At 50.3% G+C, this 19,748-nt stretch overlaps 1 protein-coding gene across 1 annotated transcript in view; it reads right to left on the bottom strand.

Moving 5' to 3' along the window:
• LOC308167987 (myosin phosphatase Rho interacting protein) overlaps positions 1-19,748 on the bottom strand; it is a 70,212-nt gene that overhangs the window by 11,535 nt on the left and 38,929 nt on the right. The window contains exons 10-22 of the mRNA XM_080542467.1: positions 17,865-17,974; positions 15,864-16,092; positions 14,919-15,462; positions 12,842-12,986; positions 12,255-12,374; positions 10,950-11,006; positions 10,652-10,720; positions 10,200-10,289; positions 7,630-7,739; positions 7,241-7,279; positions 3,096-4,098; positions 2,742-2,858; positions 84-802 (exon numbers count right to left, since the gene is read on the bottom strand). Coding sequence (XP_080398593.1) covers positions 84-802; positions 2,742-2,858; positions 3,096-4,098; positions 7,241-7,279; positions 7,630-7,739; positions 10,200-10,289; positions 10,652-10,720; positions 10,950-11,006; positions 12,255-12,374; positions 12,842-12,986; positions 14,919-15,462; positions 15,864-16,092; positions 17,865-17,974 — 3,352 coding nt within the window. The remainder of the gene's footprint in view (positions 1-83; positions 803-2,741; positions 2,859-3,095; positions 4,099-7,240; positions 7,280-7,629; positions 7,740-10,199; positions 10,290-10,651; positions 10,721-10,949; positions 11,007-12,254; positions 12,375-12,841; positions 12,987-14,918; positions 15,463-15,863; positions 16,093-17,864; positions 17,975-19,748) is intronic.

The following is a 19,748-nucleotide window of genomic DNA, read 5'->3' as shown; positions in this document are numbered from 1 at the left end:
CCCTCAGGAGGGCCTCCACCTGCTGCTGCGCCTCCTCCAGCCTCTCCTCAGCCTCCCTCCTCCCGGCCTCCGCCTCCCCCAGCCTGCGGAGCAGCCCCTGCCTCTCCCTCTCGTGGCCGTCCTGAAGGCTCCGCTGCTCCTCCCTCAGCCGCTCCTCCTTCAGCGCCTGCGCCTCCTCCGTGGCCTGCAGCCTCCCCGTCACCTCCTGCAGCCGCTCCTGGAGGCGCTGGACCTCCCGCAGGTGGTCCCTCTGCAGGGCCTGCTGGCGCTCCAGGTGCCTGAGGGCCTGGCTCCTCTCCAGGAGGCTGGCCTCCACCTTCTGCAGCCTGTCCTCGCTGTCCCTCAGCTGGGCCCTCAGCGTGGCCTCCCCCCTAGCCCACTCCTCCTCCTGCTCCCTGGACCTCCCTTGCTCCAGCTTCAGCTCGTTCCTCAGGCGCCCCACGGCCTGCTCGCTGGCCAGGATCTCTGCCATGGCCGAGGCCAGTTTGGCCTGCAGGACCTGGATGTCGGCCTCGTGGCGTGCGATGGCGTCCTGGGCGTGGCTGTAGCTCCGGCGCAAGGTGTGGACCTGCTGCTGCGCCTGGTCCTGCTTACGCCGCTGGGCCTCCAGCTCCTGCTGCAGGTCCTCGTTCAGCTGCTGCAGGCGTTGCCACGGCAACCGCGGAGCAGGAGAGGACAGAGGAGGGGGCGTGGCTGTTGTGGCTGCTGTTGCCGTGGAGCTCTTGAAAAGATTGATTGAGACAGTTTGATTAGTGACATCATGGATACGTTTAAACCCCAACAGACACGGAGGGCCACATCTCTGGGGATATGAGGGGGAACCACAGCTCATAGCTTTCATATCTTTTGAAATTATTTATTTTTTACTTTTTTTCGCCAAGCTTTCCACTGTGCTTTTTCAGGAGTGACTTGTGAAAAAAGTGAAAAAAGACAAATAACTACATGAAAAGAATGTGAAAAAAAAACACAAAACATAACACAAAACATAAACTCAATGACGGTGAATGAACCAAAGTGACAAACAAAAAGTGAACTAGTGAAACTGTGGACAGACGGTGACCATGGTAACTATCAACAGTGCTCATCTCCCTACATCCTCTGATGCATCACCAACCGCAACTGTCAAAAACACTTAAACACCAGAAAATATTTGTAAATATGTCTAGTACAAGAGAAAACGTGAATGTGATGCCAAAACTATAAAACACCCGTCAAGTCAGTGATGTCCGTACATTAAATGTGAGAACATTACATAAAACGAAATTAGTGAACCCATGCATACTCCCAAACACCCACAGTCATGCACATACTCGACAAGGACAGCAGGGGGAGACAGATCACACAGACGGACAGAGACATGGTGGGAAAAAGCACAGCACAAGGCCTCTCTCGAGAAGGCGTCTTACCTGGAGCACATGACAGTGTCACTCCCAACCAATCAGATCCCCAGAGAGATGCCCGCCTCCGTAACCACAGTTAGTGAAACCCCCATGCTGAGAAACACCCCTAGAACCATGCAACATCAGTCCCACACGCTAACGCCCCACACCTGTTAGTAGAATTTCACACAAGTCATAGAAGTCACACACACACACACACACACACACACACGCAAACACACACTCACGGAACGTCTCCTAAACCTCCACCTCAGGCCAATAGTTAGTGTTACAGCAGAAGGTGAACAGTCCTGCTGAGGTGTCCAGTAATACAATCTACTAACTGTGAACTGAAAGCCTGTTATGTATGCAGGAGGAATATCCATGTGTGTACCTAGCCTGTCTGGCCTGTGTATGTGTGTGTGTGTGTGTATGCAAGAGAACAGGAATATCCATGTGTGTAGCTAGCCTGTGGTGTGTGTGTGTGTGTACCTAGCATGTCTGCTGTGTGTGTGTGTGTACCTAGCCTGTCATGTGTGTGTGCACGTGTGTGTGTCTATCTAATCTATCTAGTGTGTGTATATCTAGCCGTGTGTGTGTGTGTGTGTGTGTGTGTGTGTGGTACCTAGCCTGTCTAGTGTGTGTGTGTGTGTGTGTGTGTGTGTGTACCTAGCCTGTCTAGTGTGTGTGTGTGTGTGTGTGTGGTACCTAGCCTGTCTAATATGTGTGTGTGTGTGTGTGTACCTAGCCTGTCTAGTGTGTGTGTGTGTGTGTGTGTGTGTGTGTGTGTGTGTGTGTGTACCTAGCCTGTCATGTGTGTGTGCACGTGTGTGTGTCTATCTAATCTATCTAGTGTGTGTATATCTAGCCGTGTGTGTGTGTGGTACCTAGCCTGTCTAGTGTGTGTGTGTGTGTGTGTGTGGTACCTAGCCTGTCTAGTGTGTGTGTGTGTGTGTGTGTGTGTGTGTGTACCTAGCCTGTCTAGTGTGTGTGTGTGTGTGTGTGGTACCTAGCCTGTCTAATATGTGTGTGTGTGTGTGTGTGTGTGTGTACCTAGCCTGTCTAGTGTGTGTGTGTGTGTGTGTGTGTGTGTGTGTGTGTACCTAGCCTGTCATGTGTGTGTGTCTATCTAATCTAGTGTGTGTATATCTAGCCGTGTGTGTGTGTGTGTGTGTGTGTGTGTGTGGTACCTAGCCTGTATAGTGTGTGTGTGTGTGTGTGTGTGTGTGTGTGTGTGTGTGTGTGTACCTAGCCTGTCTAGTGTGTGTGTGGTACCTAGCCTGTCTAATATGTGTGTGTGTGTGTGTGTGTGTACCTAGCCTGTCTAGTGTGTGTGTGTGTGTGTGTGTGTGTGTGTGGTACCTGCAGCACGTATCCGTGGCGTGCGCTGGTCTCCCTCCCCCGGGCGTCCTGCAGCTGCTCCTGGAGAACACTGTTCTGCTGCTGCAGTCTGGCCAGCTCCCTCTGGGTCTGCCCCAGCTACACACACACACACACACAGAGAGACACACACACACGCGCGCACACACACACATGCGCACACACACACAGGCAGACACACAGGCAGACACACACGCAGACACGCGCGCACACACACACACACACACACACAAGCAGACACACGCAGACACGCACACACACACGCAATTACCAAAATGTAACACGTACTATGAAACCAGAATGTCAAAGTGTTGAGCTGCTTCATGCTTCATGTACCTCTTTGTCCAGCAGGGCGGCGATCTCCTGGGGGGGCAGCCTCTCCGTGGCCCCCCCGTCCAGGGTGGGGGTGGGGGAGACGATGGGCACCTGCCTCTCCTCCCTCAGAGGGGTGGTCTCCACCTGGTGCCAGTGGTGCTCTATCTCCACCTGCACGTCCGGGGGTCCCCCCCCTCCCTCCCCTCCCACTGGGGGGGCGTCCACCTCCATCCCGCCCTGGTCCTGGACCTCGGGGGTCCGCGGCGGCGGTGGCTCGGCCCCCCCCACCGGCGCGTTCAGTGTGGTCGTCATGGTGACGGTGACAGTGCCGGGCTGGTGTTTGTGTGCGGCGGCGGCGACGGGGGGGGGCGTGGTCTGAGGCAGTGTCTGGGCGCGGCTCCGCCTCCTCTCCTCCCGCCGCAGGGCCCTCTCCCCCGGGTCCGCCTCCTCGGTCGTCGCCGCGGCAACCCGCCGGGCGGAGGAGGGAGGCGGAGGGGGCAGGGCCGAGACGGAGGAGGAGGTCTGGGGGGAGGTGGAGGAGGAGGCTGGGGAGGAAGCGGGGGAGGAGGTGGAGGAGGTGGAGGAAGAGTTGGAGGAAGAGGAGGAGGAGGAGGAGGAGGCTGAGCTGAGGTCCACAGCGTCCGCCCGGTGCTGCTCCGTCTTGGGCTCCTCCTCTCGGGTCTGGCCGGGTCGGAACTCGGCCCAGTCGAAGGTTTTGGAGCGGCCCTCTCGTCTGCGCTCCCGCACGCGGCTCTTATGAGGCTCCGCAGGGACCAGGGCGGGGGTCAGGGCGGGGGTCAGCTCAGGGGTGGGGGCGGGGGTGGGGGCAGGGGCGGAGACAAGGGTGGGGGCGGAGGGCTGCCCCCCAGCTCTCTGGATGTGGACCGCCACCCTGGGGACCTCTGACCTGGGGCTGCCAGGGCTGCTGGGGCCGGGGTCAGGGCTGCTGGGGCCGGGGTCAGGGCTGGGCTGGGGACACAGCTCCAACACTACCCTGCCTCTGGCCCTCTCCTCTGGGTGGGGGCTGAGGAGGGGAGGAGAGGAGAGGGGAGGAGAGATTAGGGGAGGGGAGGGGAGGAGAGGAGAGGAGAGGAGAGGGGAGGAGAGGAGAGGAGAGGGGAGGAGAGGGGAGGGGAGGAGAGGAGGAGAGGAGAGGAGAGGAGGTTAGTGAGGTTGATAAGACATTCAGTTCAGGTCTATTGAGAGTAAACAGCTCCATGCAACTGATCACACACTACAGTAGAACATCTGGACAAGGCTAGACAGACAACAACAACAACAACAACAACAACAACAACAACAACAACAACAACAACAACAACATGTGGCTCAGTGTGGCCCCTCCTATTAACGTAAGCTTTGTGACTGAACAGAATGAACAGAATGAACAGCAGTACAGGACAGCCTCCCTGCCACAGATTCAGCCTGGACCAAGGCTGTGTTCGAAATGGCATACTAGCATACTACTCATACTAGATATGACCTAGATTTGAGTATGCGAGAGCATTCACACTGTACAGTATGCAACATTTTTAGTATGCGAGAAATCTAGTATGTATACTAGATTTTGCTGAATATTTGAGTATGCCAGGTACTAAATCCCCAAAATGCATTGCACGTCTCTTCAGTCTCATCAAACTGCATCATACAAACTCGTCATACAGCTGTTGTTTACATTGTCCGATAGCCTGGGAACCGAAAGCTCACAATAAACATAGTTTTTTGCACGGATTTGAGTGTGCAGATGCTGCTTTTTTGCACTCTATTTGATACTCTTCAGCTGCAGTACCCCAGCTAAATCTGATCACGGATGACCGGTGGTATTTTCACTATATTGGGAATTTACATGGTGAAATGCATTCTTAGACATGACTACATCGTCATGATTAAAGATGCCACTTGAAATGCATGAAATCCAAGTTTATTCATGTCTTACACACACGTTCGCCTAGTATTTGACTGTCTGTAGCCCAGTCACGAATGGTCCCAGGGTCCCAGTATTGTAGCTTCAGACGGAAAACAAGGTGGGTTGTAATTGTGCTTGCTGTAGCAAGCCCACAATATGTTATTGCTCATATATATTTATCTGAATCCTGTTCTTTTACCAACTGCTAAGACAACAATAAATTAAGCTAGTTACTTTAGCTAGCTAAATATATTGGCCCCCAGGTAATTTCACAACTTGTTTAGCTAATATCTTCCGAAGTTTCTGTTGAACCCCGCAATGAAGGTATCTAAGCATTGTAAGCAACGTAATGTAGCTAGCGAACAGAAGTGGGAAAGAAACGTCAGCTCAGATATATAAACGGGTTATCTTGATAAACTGGACACATTTTGGGAATATATATGGTTACTTTCTCGCCTGAAAACATATTAAAACTTCATAAAATGACATGATAACACTTGTAGAGGCCAAAATACAGCTTTTAGCCAATGGAGGTTAAAATGGAGGATTTAAAATCCCCGCTGCCGGTCGGTGGGAAATGCATTGTGGGATGCAGTATGCATACTGCAGTGTAAACGGTCGGCTGGTATTGGCATACTTATTATGAATTTAGTTGGCAGTATTGCAGTATATACTCATTGAGTATGCTAGTATGCAGTATGCTAGTATGCCATTTTCAAACACAGCCCAAGTCACAGGTCTGAAAGAAGGTTTCATGTGTGGAAACCAGCCCTCAGACTTGCAGGCCAGACGCTCTCTCAAACAAACCAGCCCTCAGAGGTGCAGGCCAGACTCTCTCAGACCAGCCCTCAGAGATGCAGGCCAGACTCTCTCAGACCAGCCCTCAGAGGTGCAGGCCAGACTCTCTCAAACCAGCCCTCAGAGATGCAGGCCAGACTTTCTCAGACCAGCCCTCAGAGATGCAGGCCAGACTCTCTCAAACCAGCCCTCAGAGTTGCAGGCCAGACTCTAGTGACTGCTGGTCCTGGAGGGCTGCAGTGGTTCCAGGTGTCGGTCCCAGGCTGGTGACATCAACATCACACCTGATTAAACTAAATCAGCCGATCTCGCAAACCTTGATGAGCTGAATCAGGTGTGAGGATCAGCTCTCCAGGACCAGGAGTGAGATCACTGGTATAGAGTGACCATGGTGTGTGTGTGTGTGTGTGTGTGTGTGTGTGTGTGTGTGTCCAGGGCCAGGAGTGAGGGGTCAGGACAGTAAAGCAGGGAATGTGTTTGCAGTAATCCACACACTGCTTGGCCTTCGCCTCCACAGGGGGGGTCCTCCCACCTAAAAGAGGCGGCTGACGGAAGAGGCTATTTCCAGGGGGGGGGGTGTGCAACCCCAGAATAAGGAAGAGGTGTCCGCGAGGTGTCTACGCAAGAACGCCCAAAATATCCCACATTCCTCCCCAACACGACAGAGAGAGAGAGGGGGGGCAGACAGCCAGGCTACAGTGCATGTGTCTCAACTTCCTGTAAACATGTAAAGACGCTATACTAGCCAGATACCGATGTATACATAGCTAGGTAGAACACCAGGGGAGGTTGGGGGAGGTACAACACCAGGAGAGGTAGAACACCAGGGGAGGCTGGGGGAGTTAGAACACCAGGGGATGCTGGTGGAGGTAGAACACCGCTACAAGAGCAGATAGCATAGAGGCTAATGTATCAACAAATGACCGGGCTCAGATATGAATACTTGTGTTGCTACGGTAACAGTACATAGGACCATGCAGAATGGTATATTGAGTGGCACCGTCATGCCAGATTACGTCCGCCTGCCAAATAGCGTCCGTCTGATGTAATCAATGTGGGTGCTCCGTAATGCCTCTATATTACAAATGTACATTTGATAAGTAAGTGAGCTAATTGGAAACAAAGTAGGCAGACAACCTCTAGTGTAAATGTAGAGGACAGGCAGACAGCCTCCACTATGTCAATGTAGAACAGACAGACAGCCTCCACAGTGTAAATGTAGAGGACAGACAGACAGACAGCCTCTACAACAACTGGCAGACATGACTCAACCATCACATGACCCCACGCACCACGAAACTCAAGACATTACTGAACCATAACATCACAGCACAGGGTGGGGTGGGGTGTGTGTGTGTATTAGAGAGAGAGAGAGAGAGAAAGAGAGAGAGAGAGAGAGTGTGTGTGTGTGTTTGTGTGAATGTTAGACAGTGTGTGTGTGTCAACAGACAAGTGCTCCAACCTGGGCTTCAGAACGGACAGTTTCAGAGAGCTGTTTTTCCTGGAAGAGGAAAGATGGATGGATGGAAATACCGGAGTGAGGGAGGAAAAGAGAGAAAGAGAGGGACCGAGGAAGAGATAGAGAAGGAGGGAGCAATAGTGGGAAGGAAGAGTAAAAAAGAGAGGTTGAGGAGAAGTGTGAGAGAGAGAGAGAGAGAGAGAAAGAGAGAGAATAGAAAGCAGAGAAGAGGGCAAGGAGGAGAAAGTGGAGAAGAGAGGGCAAAGGAGGAGAGATAAGTGGAAAAAAAAACAAATTAGTGAACTAAGTGAGGCGATGGTTATCGTGGTCTGTCAGAAGCTGTGAACAGTAGCTAGCGTCCTAACTTCCTGGTTCTACTTCCTGGTTCTCACCGTGTGACGTCGGGGGCGGTGGTGGGACGCACGTTCTTCATGACAGCCTGAATCCAGTTACGACGAATCCCTGAGGTCATAGCAGACAGCGTACATGCCCCCTGCTTATTCTGGGAGGGGGGAAGAGAGAGAGAGATAAAGACAGAGGGGAGGGGGGAGAGAAAGAGGGGGCGACGGCGAGAGAGACAGAAAAAGAGAGAGGGGGGGGGGGGGGGGGGGTGTTAGAATGACTGGCTGACAGCAATGACAACATACTACGTCGTAAACACAAACAAAGACCTCTCTATAAAGAGGCGACACTATCAATCAACGACAAGCTAAAGAGTTAGCCCTACCGCTAACTGAAACCCAGCTCCTCTCTCTCTCCTGACATTAACCTCCCCGCTCCCTCACATGTATCTGGCTAGCTGAAGGCCCTCTTTGAATTCCATTTCCACCTAAAAAAACAGACCCAAACTAAATTGCTCCTAACATCAGAAATATGATGTGGATGTGCTCAGATCATAGTTCAGCATAACATACTACATGTGACAAGGACATAAAGTAATCGATAATCAAATTAATAATCAAATTAAAGCAGGATTTGGGAATTTGCCTGTCCGGCTTAAGAGGTTAATAACTCCTCATTATTCTAACAAGAGATTGTGTTGACGTATCTCTAAAACAGCTCTGCTTGTGGATGTTACGATCAGTCGCTATATCCACGAACTTGCTGTAGTTCCTCCTCTCTGTCCTGTCATAGAGACGCAGTGTGAGAGGTTATAAATACTGAGTTATTAATTTCTGGTTGTTCGGAACCAGAGAGAACATTACTCTATTTCTGCTTCTGTCCCTTGGTGGTGGTGGGGGGCATGGAGATACTAGCCAATGTAAACACAAACTGATGCCGTGGGAAGTCCCCACCGCCTCCACCCGCCCCCCCCCAGAAAACATTGAACACGAGGAGAGACTTTTCCATTCCATACTATTCTACTGTAATCTATTAAATTCTACACAATTCTGTTCCATCATATTCTTTTGTCTGCTGCTTTCTCTCACTGGGGCCGGTCCTAATATAACATCTGTGTAGCTTAACTCAAGGTTCTGCATTCATCTCCCATCGACATCAGCGTGTGATTTATGGCGAATCGTAACAGGTTACGGATGTGGTTACAGCCTTGGAGCTCACAATGGTATTTGGCGCATAGCCAAGGGATGGAGTATTTGACCCATAGCTAAATCAGACGTTAACGATACGTCATCTACCAGTATATAACCATACACCCTCTATATCGTTAAAGGGGCAATCTGGAATTCAGACAACAACAAAACGGGCTCTCCGCCTCCATCTTTTTGGTAAACAGCTGAGGGGCGGGGTTGGAGGAATGATGTAATAGACGGAGCTCAGGATGCAACCACTGACCATCAACGAGGTCAGGACTCTAGTTTTAACCCTGCTTCTGAAGCTATGAAGTGTTTGATTACAATTGCATTGCTTAAAACAAGCTTATTTTGTGAGTTCTGATGAGAGTAGGACAGTTGAACTATGCTCATGGAAACATTTATAAGTTATATTCTTCTTGCCCCTTTAAGCCTCAGATCTATTTTCCGTAACACACAGACACACAGGCTTTAACATGGAGTAAGAACAGCCAAACGGCCTGGATGGAAGAGGTTAGGTAAACATGTTAAAAGGCCTGGTTGGTCTCTGGATGGGAGAGGTTAGGTAAACATGTTAAAAGGCCTGGTTGGTCTCTGGATGGGAGAGGTTAGGTAAATATGGTATTCAAGACCTGGATCACAGAGGTGCTGGAGGGGTGCTGGAGGGAAGCTGGGGGGGGGGGTTTCTGGGTGCTGGGTGGGGTTGTTGGGTGGTGGAGGAGTGCTGGGTGGTGGGGGAGTGCTGGGTGGTGGGGGAGTGCTGGGTGGTGGGGTAGGGGGGGGGGGGGGTTGCTGTGTGGTGGCAACTCCTGTGTCAAATTTAGCCCGTAGTGATGTCACCCCCTCCAGTAGATGACAGGTCAAGTGATATCAGTCATCTCGGGACAAAGGATTGTTTGGGAGGAGAGACGGTCCCTAACCTGACACCTGCGTCCATGACACCCTCACACCCTGACACATGTCTGTCTGGGCTGTTTATAGAGTTGCAGGTTACTGGCTTAACAACACTGGCAGTTACTGTAGCATGTTAGCTACTGGAGTATGTTAGCTACTGGAGTATGTTAGCTTACTGGAGTATGTTAACTAGTGTAGAATGTTAGCTAGTGTAGCATGTTAGCTACTTTAGCATGTTAGCATTGAGTCATCAACAGACTGTTAGCTACTGTGTGTTTGCTACTGGAGTATGTTAGCTACTGTTTGTTAGCTACTGGAGTATGTTAGCGTTGAGCAGTGATCGCTAGGTGAGGAGGGGTATCTATGGCATGCTGGCTACTGCAGACTAGGAGGTCAGAGGCTCAGCAACTGTCTGCTGGAGGTTGTTATTGTCTGGATGACATCTTCGCTAAATAAAGGTTGAGAAAATACCAACGGTAAGTTAGCTGTGAGCTGTTAAGACTGATGGCCTGTTAGCGCCTTGGATCAACACCCACCAGGATCTGAAAGCCGTAGTTTCTCTGAACGGGGAACTCAGTGACATCATAACAAGTGGACAGGTCGACCTCTCCGTCCAGATCTGCAGCCTGGAACACAACGAAACACACATGGGGGGGGGGAAATGATCAGTTATCGATTGTAAACTTTCGACAGAAAGGCACAGGTTTATATAACCATCACTGCATCCTAGACACATACATGTACATACAATTTGATATCATACAACATTTAAAAAGCCAGGTTAAAAGACAATCAAACAAACAGGCCGAGGCCTAGTACATGTATGTGTGTGTGCATCAAAAAGACAACTGGAGAGGATCTTCTGTGGCTCAGTTGGTAGAGCATGGCACTAACAACGCTTACGTTGTGGGTTTGATTCCCGCTGGGATAAAAGCATCAACTAAATGGTGCATATTATTATTATAATTATGATATTATTTCCCCTCACCTCCTCAGCGATGGAGTCCCTGTAGTACCTCAGACTCTGGTCCGTCAGAACAAACCAGTGTTTCTTCCACTGCGGGGACACAACATCAACCTCTCAGCTGGCTTCAAGCACAGTACCCAATGTACAATATAATACACGTCTTCTACAGTTAGAAAACAAACATTTTAGGTTTAAATATTGTTTTACATAACCATAGCTTGTTGGGGAACACTGAACACCTTCAAATACTGTAATGAAACTCAATAAATAGTTGTAATAGTTTTCATATGTTGTGGTAAAGTTGTAACAGCACATTTACCGTCCCGTCCTCGTAGAGCTTGGTCATCCATCCTTTCTTGAAGTTCAACAGGTCCGGCTGCAACGGAAAACAAACAACGTCACATCACCACAGAGCTCACAGCTAGCCACATGCGAACTGACATCAGTGTACCAGTTAGCTATGTACCCATTTCAAAGTTGCCTTTGTCATTACATAGGATACAGGGTATTCAATACAATGAAAAGCTTAGGGCCAGCTAGCTCTTCAATCAACACGACAGTTAAGAGTCAAATGATCTATGTAATGCAATATAATAACATAAGGCGGTAATTGTATAGCAGCAGAAAAAAACAACAGTATTGGGTATGCAGTATGAACAGTGCATGGCTCACAGCTAACATACCTGTACCAAGTCTCACTGGGCAGACACAGCCTAACTGATCAGAGGAACGCTACATGGTAACAACAAACTGCCAACCAGTCAAATCTAACCAGTTAACCAGTCAAAGTTAACCAGTCAAAGTTAACCAGTCAAAGCTAACCAGTCAAAGCTAACCAGTCAAAGTTAACCAGTCAAAGTTAACCAGTCAAAGTTAACCAGTCAGAACTAACCAGTCAAAGCTAACAGTTCTCTAACCGCTCAACTAGGCCACACAAACTAAGCACAAGTCTGGTTTTAACGACTAGGCTCATCACCCCTCTACCACCTCCCCAACAAGGCTCTGGGGAGTCATAGTTCTGTCCCAGTCTGTTCCTAGGCTCTCCTCTTCCTGGGACCCACACACACACAGTTGGTCAGTACCTTGATTCTGTTGATCTTCATCAGGTGTGGTGGCGAGATGGTCTCCATCTGACACAGACTCATCCTCACACACTCACACTTCAACTGAACTGTCTCTCTCTTCCTCTGTCTGTCTGTCTGTCTGTCTCTCTCTCTCCCTTTCTCTCTCTGTCTGTCTGTCTCTCTGTGTCCACCAACCTGTAGTTTTAACACCCACTTATCCACACTCACACTTTCACTGTGTCTCTCTCCCTGTCACCCACTCAACTGAAGCTCTCACACACCCGCTGCCAGCTATTTATATCAGGGTGGGAGGAGAGGGGGGTATGGGGGGGGGGGCTATTCTGGCAGCTGCAGTTCACAGAGCCCAAACCAACCACACTCAGACAGGAAGACAGGAAGACCCCCCCCCCGCCAACACATCACCACGACAGATCTGATCTCATTGTAAAGCATTGAATGAGTAGTGACACCATTCCTCAGTCCATTCCAATGCATTCCAATGAGGCCGTCCTCCGATTTCTACCTCTGTCAGCCTCCCCTGTATCGGGCCGGTACTGTACCGTCATCTGGGACTCGGTGACCCGGCGGTCCAGAGACTTGGTTCTGCGGAAGTTGGAGGAGAGGGCGGAGCCAGACACGCCCTGGACCGAACGCTCCTTCTCAGCATCCAATGACATCTCCTGAAAACGTGTGACATCACACAGGGTCATAGGGTGAGCTTTACGGGACATCACTTCTGACGTTTCAAGTCTGTGTGTGTGTGTGTGTGGTTGTGTGTGCTTCATGGTTGTAAGCATGTGTGGTTGTGTGTGTGTGTGTGTGTGTGAGTGTGTGTGTGCACGTGGTTGTATGCGTGTGTGTGTGTGTGGTTGAATGCGTTTGCATGTGTATGGTTGTATGCATGTGTGGTTGTGTGTGTGTGTGTGTGTGTGTGTGTGTGTGCGCACGCACGCGTGCGTGTGTGCTTGTGGTTGTGTATGTGTGTGTGTGTGTGTGTGGTTGTGTGCATGCGTGTGTGTGTGTGTGTGTGTGTGTGGTTGTGTGCATGCGTGTGTGTGTGTGTGTGTGTGTGTGTGTGGTTGTGTGCATGTGTGTGTGGTTGTGTGCATGCGTGGTTGTGTGGTTGTGTGTGAGTGTGTGTGTGTACCTGTCTCAGGGAGAGGTGGCGTCGTTCGCTGCGGCCCTGTCTCTGGACGGTGATGGAGGTCGTGGGGTCGGCGGAGGAGGAGCCAGTGTCCATGTCCTCCCCCTCCCCCTCCCCCTCCTCAAACCTGTCGATCACCTGAGAACGCCTGCACACACACACACCATCAGCATCACACACACATCCGTTAAGTATCACACACTCACATTCAGCATCACACACACACACACACACACACACACACACACTTACTCACGATCAGCATCACACACACACACACAAATTACCTTTAGAGTATCATAATTGTTCTATAGTATTATTGCCACATTTTCAATCAAGACAGAACTCATCCTTCCATAGCTCTCTCTTTGACATCATGCTGTTCTTTAACACCAAACAGCTCCTGATAAACACCACTGGCATCATTCATCAACCCACTGGCAGAAAATCCCAATGAATCTCAATATGCTTTAACATGGGCAGTACTACGGAGGCTCCTTTGGGCCAAAATTAATGACAAAAAAGTCCACATAAACCTCCAAAATAAATAAAAAAACAAAGCTATTATATCCAAACAAAATGATCTGCCTTGAGATACATTTGTAAGTGTATTTGTATGTTGATTAATAATCGTAGAGGTTGATGTGTGAATCAGAGTGGATGAGAATGACCCCCAGAAGATTTAGGGAGGGGGGGGGGGGGTTCCAGGTCACCTTCAGGCAGCTTCAGATAATCACATCTGGGATGACATCATGATGACATCAGGCTGCGTTCACGTGCTCTTAGGAACCAGGAAATGGCAATCACACAAAGACGACGCCCAAGTCCCCCACTCAGAGACTCAGGTTCAACCAACAGGAGGTGAGATGTAGGATGTGAGTTTTCCTGAGAGCACATGAAGGCAGCATCACTGCTGTAGGGGAGCTGCAAGGCCACCAGGGTGGGGAGGACAGCTAGCGGCTAGGTGGGATGCTTGGGATGGCCGGACTCTGACGTCACCCTGGTGAAGTTGAGATTCATAATGATTCAGGTGAGGTGAGGGTAGGGTAGGGTTAGGGGTAAGGTTAAGGGTCAGGGTTAGGGTAAGGGTAAGGTTTCGGGTAGGGTTAAGGGTCAGGGTTAAGGTTAGGGTAAGGGTCAGGGTTAAAGTTAAGGGTCGGGTCGTCCCAAGGATCCCACTTAGCATCTAGTTTGAGTCAGTGTTATGATCAGGTGACAGGAACAGGAAGAGGACCACATCCCAGGCAGCAGCAATGGCAGCACCAGCAGGGTTAGGCCAAGGACGGGTGTGTGTGTGTGTGTGTGTATATTAGAAAGTGTGTGTGTATGTGTGTGTATATATATATTATAGAGTGTGCATGTGTATTTTAGTGTGTGTGTATATATTAGAGTGTATGTGTGTGTGTGTGTGTGTGTGTGTGTGTTCCGGTGGCGTGGAGGTGGGATGAGAGAAAGCGGCATTCAGCAGCAGTGACCCGTAGGGTAGAGGGCGGAGCGGAGAGGTGGAGAGGCGGAGAGGTGGAGGGGTGGACTGGAAAACCTCCTGGAAGAAAGAGAGAAACAACAAAACCAGATAGCAGAGTGGATAGGAGAGAGAGAATTATGAAAGAGGGGAAAATAGTGAGTAGTTTCTGTTTAGATCGGTTTAATCAACTCAAATCACAGCCAACATACTAGAAGAGAGCAGTGTGTAACCGTGTCTCTGAGTGGGGAGAGCAGCGATATCTGCGGCTGCCACTAGGTGGTGCCAGAGGACAGAGAGTTGGTCCACAAACCACACAGCATGCAAGTGTATTTGTTTATGCATGCACACTCAAAGAATGTGTGGGTGTGTGTGTGTGTGTGTGTGTGTGTGTGTGTGTGTGTGTGTGTAACTGTGAGTGTCTCTGTGTATGTGAGTGTCTCTGTGTATGTGAGTGTCTCTGTGTATGTGAATGTCTCTGCATTTTGTTGTCTGGTACTTGTAATCTAATTACTGATGGTACTGATGTTGTCTGGTACTGATGTAATCTAATCTAATCTCTGTGTATGTGTGTGTCTGTGTGTGTGTATCTCTATGTGTGTGTGTGTGTGTCCTCACCTCCTCTGGTCTCCAAACAGCTTGGCCACCTCCTCCCTCCCGGGGCTCCGGGTGCGAGCCCTAAGCTCCGCCCTCTTCTTCTCAGAGCGGAACGCCTCGCGGTGACTCAGCCTCCGCGCCCGCGGGACGTCCGACAGCGCCGCGTAGTCCCGCCCGGACCGCCCCGCCCTCCCCCCCCCACTGCCGCCACCGCCACCCCCACCTCCTCCAGCCCCGCCCCCAGCCCCGCCACGGCCGTCCCAGCTCGGGGCTCCGCCGCTGGGCTCAGAGTCCAGGGAGCTCTGGGAGGAGCTGATGGCCGAGTAGCTGGGGGAGAGGAGGGAGGCGGGAAGGTCCGGGGAGGGGAGGGTGGGGGGGTGGGGGTCGGGAGAGGAGGAGCCGTACCTGTGGAGGGGGGCTCCGCTGAATGAGGAGGAGGAGGTCAGAGGGAGGTGCTGCGAGGGCAGGGCCGCGGCCAGGGGGGCGGGGGGGTCCGTCTTGGTCTTCTCCAGGGAGAAGTAGCCGCTCTCCACCCGGGCCTTACGACCTCCCAGAGAGCTGCCGTCTAGGAACCACAATCACCAGAGGCAGAGTTGCTTTTATTACATCAATGTACGGATACAAAGAGTACAATTCTTGAGTTCAGGTTCAATTAGCCATTGGCATTGCGGCAGAAATACAAAAGCAATAATAGAATAAGCAGGATATAAACAACAGTCAACAATCAACAATAGCTGTACAAACAATAGCGTCAATAATAGTTCAGGAGCACACACACACGCACACATACACGCACACACACACACACACACTTCCTGGAGGTGTGTGTGTGTGTGTTAATGTGTGTGTGCGTGTGTGTTAATGTGTGTGTGTGTGTGTGTGCGTGCGTGTGTGTGTGTGTGTGTGTGTGTGCGTGTGTGTGTGTGTGTGCGTGTGTGTGTGTGAGTGCGTAGCCCCTGTCCTCACCCTCCCTGGCCAGGCTGGTCCCGGGGTGGGGTGTCTGGGCCAGCTGGCTGAGGCAGGAGGCGCTGCGGGAGCAGGGGACCGTGGCCCTGGTCCACCGGGCCTCCTCCTCCCAGACGCTGCCCCTGCTGGCCGGGAGGCGCTCTGGGCCCGCTAGGCTGCTGGAGAGGCAGGGCACGCTGCCCCCACCGCTGCTGCTGCTGGTCACTGTCACCTTGGCTGGCCCTGGCTCCTGGGGACAGGAGGGGAAGGGAGGGGGAGGGAGGAGATGGGAGAGAAGGGGGAGAGAGACACACAGAGAGACAGAGAGACACGCACACACACACACAGAGACAGAGAGACACGCACACACACACACACACACGCACACACACACACACACACACACACACACAGAGAGACGCACACACACACAGAAAGACAGAGAGAGAGACACACACACAGAGACAGAGAGAAAGAAAGAGAGCGAGAGAGACAGACACACACACATACACGCACACACAGAAACAGAGGGGGAGAGAGAGAGAGAGAGAGAGATTATCACAATGAGTCCAATCTTTATAAAGACAACAACTGTACGTGTGTATTTAGTACACGTCGTTCCACTGCTCTCCTGTCTGTCTGTCTGTCTGTCTGACAGGCAGGCAGACACACAGTCTGTCTGGCTTCACTAATGGAACACTTTAATCAACGTCAAGAGCAGACGGACACACAGACATGTCGCCTTATCACAGTCACCTGTCAGACACTGGAGAGAGGGAGGGAGAGGAAGAGAGGGAGAGACAGACACAGAGAGAGGATAATAGAAGAGGGAGAGAGAGGGAGGTAGAGAGAAAGAGGGAGGGAGGTAGAGAGAGAGGGAGAGAGGTGGAGAGAGAGCGGTAGAGAGAGAGAGAAAGAGAGGGAGAGAGAGAGAGAGAAAGAGAGAAACAGACAGTCAGCTCAACAGAGAACAAAGGGTTCGTTGATGTGAGCTGGTCACACCTGGGTCGTCTGTTCTCTCCTTCTCTCTCTCCTAAAACAACAAGAAGACAAGAAACACTCTCTGTGGAGAGAGAGGGGGGGAGAGAGAGGGAGGTGACGACTCACACTCACACACTCAAGTCCTGCTCTGCTCTGACCATGTATAGATTAGCAGGTATAGTTAAACATGTATAGTTTAACATGTATAGTTTAACAGATTAGCCTCTGGCAGGTTACATACAGTACATCCATAAACACATCAACGTGGGTCAATAACCACAATATCCATAACATCAACACAACATTCACAATGACCATGTACTTAATAATAATTACTAATCATATTTTGCGGTTGATTCTTATAAATTCTTCCAAGCTTATTCCCATGATAGCAGGAGCAGAGAGGAGACCCAGAGAGACAGAGAGAGAGAGGACAGGTAGTGACTGGGAGACAAGCAAATAGACCCCACAGATTACCTCCAGCACACCTCTGTCAAACAGAAAACACACACACACACACACACACACACACACACGCACACACACACACAGGGAGAGCGATTACACCCCAGAGAGAGACACACACATGGCCTGCATCCACATTCATCCCCTGCGTCTGAATTGATTAGAGGCAGATTATAGAATAAAGATTAGGGATTGAGATGATGGATTATGGATTGAAATGATGGATTTGCTTGGCTGGGCCGGGTGTGCTGGTGGTGGGGCGGGCTGGGTGTGTGGGGCGGCGGGGGCTCCCCGGGGGGGGGTGTGGGGGCCCACCGCTGGGTGCTGGTAGGCAAACTGGCTAGTAGTCGCTCTATGTGTAGAGGGCTGCAAGGGAATGTTCCTGGCTACATAGTGTACAGGTTTTTACTTTTGCCTGCTTGCGGCTCTGTCAGTATTGATTGATTGATTGATTGATTGACTGAGAATGTTCATTATGTGAAGCGCATTGAGTTGCATCTTGTAAGAAATGCGCTATACAAATACAATTTGATTTGATTTGATTTGATTAGGCAGCAGGAGGCGGAGTTAACTCACTGCATGGCCGTTCACGCCTCCCACCGAGGGCCGGCGGCTGGGAGGAGTCACTCCGGCCTGCCAATCACACACAGCCATCTCAGTCAGGGGGCGGGGCTTATTAACAGATTCTAACCAATGACACAGAGCCTAGAGCTAAGGGGGTGTACCTTGGTTCATCCAATCAGGGCGACAGGACCCCTTGATAGTGCTACTCCTCGAGGTTACTGTCTGTCTGTCACATGTGTTTGATGCCATTCCTCATTCTGTTCCATGCGTTACAATGAGCCTGTCCACAAATGTCTACCTCCCCCGGCCTCCCCTGGTAACCACATTTGTTAACCACACTCTATATGGCTCTATGGCTGGACAGACAGACAGAGACAGACAGACAGACAGACAGACAGAGACAGACAGCGACAGACAGCGACAGACAAACAGACAGAGCCAGGCAGAGACAGACAGACAGACAGACAGAGAGACACAGACAGAGCCAGACAAACAGACAGAGACCAACAGACAGACAGAGTCTGGAAAAAGAGACCAGTATGGTTGTTATACGCACACATACACATACGGCATCATGAACCAGAATCTCAAAGGAATGCTTCCAACATCTTGTGGAATCCATAAAAATCCCCCAAATCCTACCCAGTATTAGTATAGTGTTCCTAATAAAGTGTCAGTAAGTGCATACATACCGACATTTCCTGGTGAATAAACATCATGAAATAAACCAGACCAGACATATGAAGAGAGACAGAAGGTTCCCCGTGGCAGTATCTCTCCCTCCCTCCTCCTGTCAGGTGGTGTTTGTCTAGGAGTGGGCGCCTCCCACAGGGCAAACAGGTGTTCCCTTCCTCAACACGCCCCAGGTGCTCCTCTCTGCCCAGGTATTTACCCAGCAGCCACTGTGTCCACAGTACATCAGGTCACAGCTGGAGAAGCTAACCGGTTAGCAGTGTTCGTTATTACTGAGAGGGTGGAGAAGCTAGTTAGCTGTGTTCGTTATTACTAAGAGGGTGGAGAAGCTAGTTAGCTGTGTTCTTGCTAGTTAGCCGTGCAGCTCTTAACACATCTATAACACATTCACATTTAAACCATTTAGCAGACACTTTTATCCAACGCGACTTACAATCAGATATTACAGGGACCGCCTCCCTGGAGTAACTTAGGGCTAAGTGCCTTACTCAAGGGCACACTAGTGGTGGTGTCCCCCAAGTGGGATTTGAACTGTATAACACAACACAGGCCTCTATAACAATGCTAGCAGCAGCTGATCTGAGACCTACAACAAAAGTATTCAATTCATAAGCAGTGTTTTCCACAGAAACATCAGCCACGGGTGTGACACTATTTACATCCCAATACAAACTGTAATGAGCTCATTGACCATTTGTCTGGGTTTCTGTGGAATGTTGTTAAAAAGGCACAACAAAATACTGGAAAGAAACATCACACAATAATGAAAATGACACCAACATATCACTGATGAAACACACATTAAGATAAGATCAGACATGACTGGACCCAACTACTGATGCATTCAAACGTAATAATAAGGAACAAAGAGGTGTGTGGATGTGATCCCAGACAGGATGTCTACTAGGTGCCTCATTCATCTGTGACACAAAGGACCAGAACACTTGTAAAGTGGTGTCAGCAGCAGATGGTTCAAATCTGTTAGATAGAGAGATCATCCTTAGGAACCTCTTCTGGATGACCAGTAATGTGTTGAGATATGAGGGATATGTGGCAGGCCAGACTATATTACATTTGACTACTGTGTGGTATTGACTTCTATGACCCCTGCATGGCACATCAGCTCAGTTGGATGAAAACAGGACCTACATACACCTATAACTATTAACTAGAACACTGCTTTACATTGTTACCTAGGTAACT

This window comes from Nansenia antarctica, assembly GCF_963989245.1.
Source record: "Nansenia antarctica genome assembly, chromosome: 11".
Lineage (NCBI taxonomy): Eukaryota > Metazoa > Chordata > Actinopteri > Argentiniformes > Microstomatidae > Nansenia > Nansenia antarctica.
This window is presented reverse-complemented; position numbering and strand designations above follow the sequence as displayed.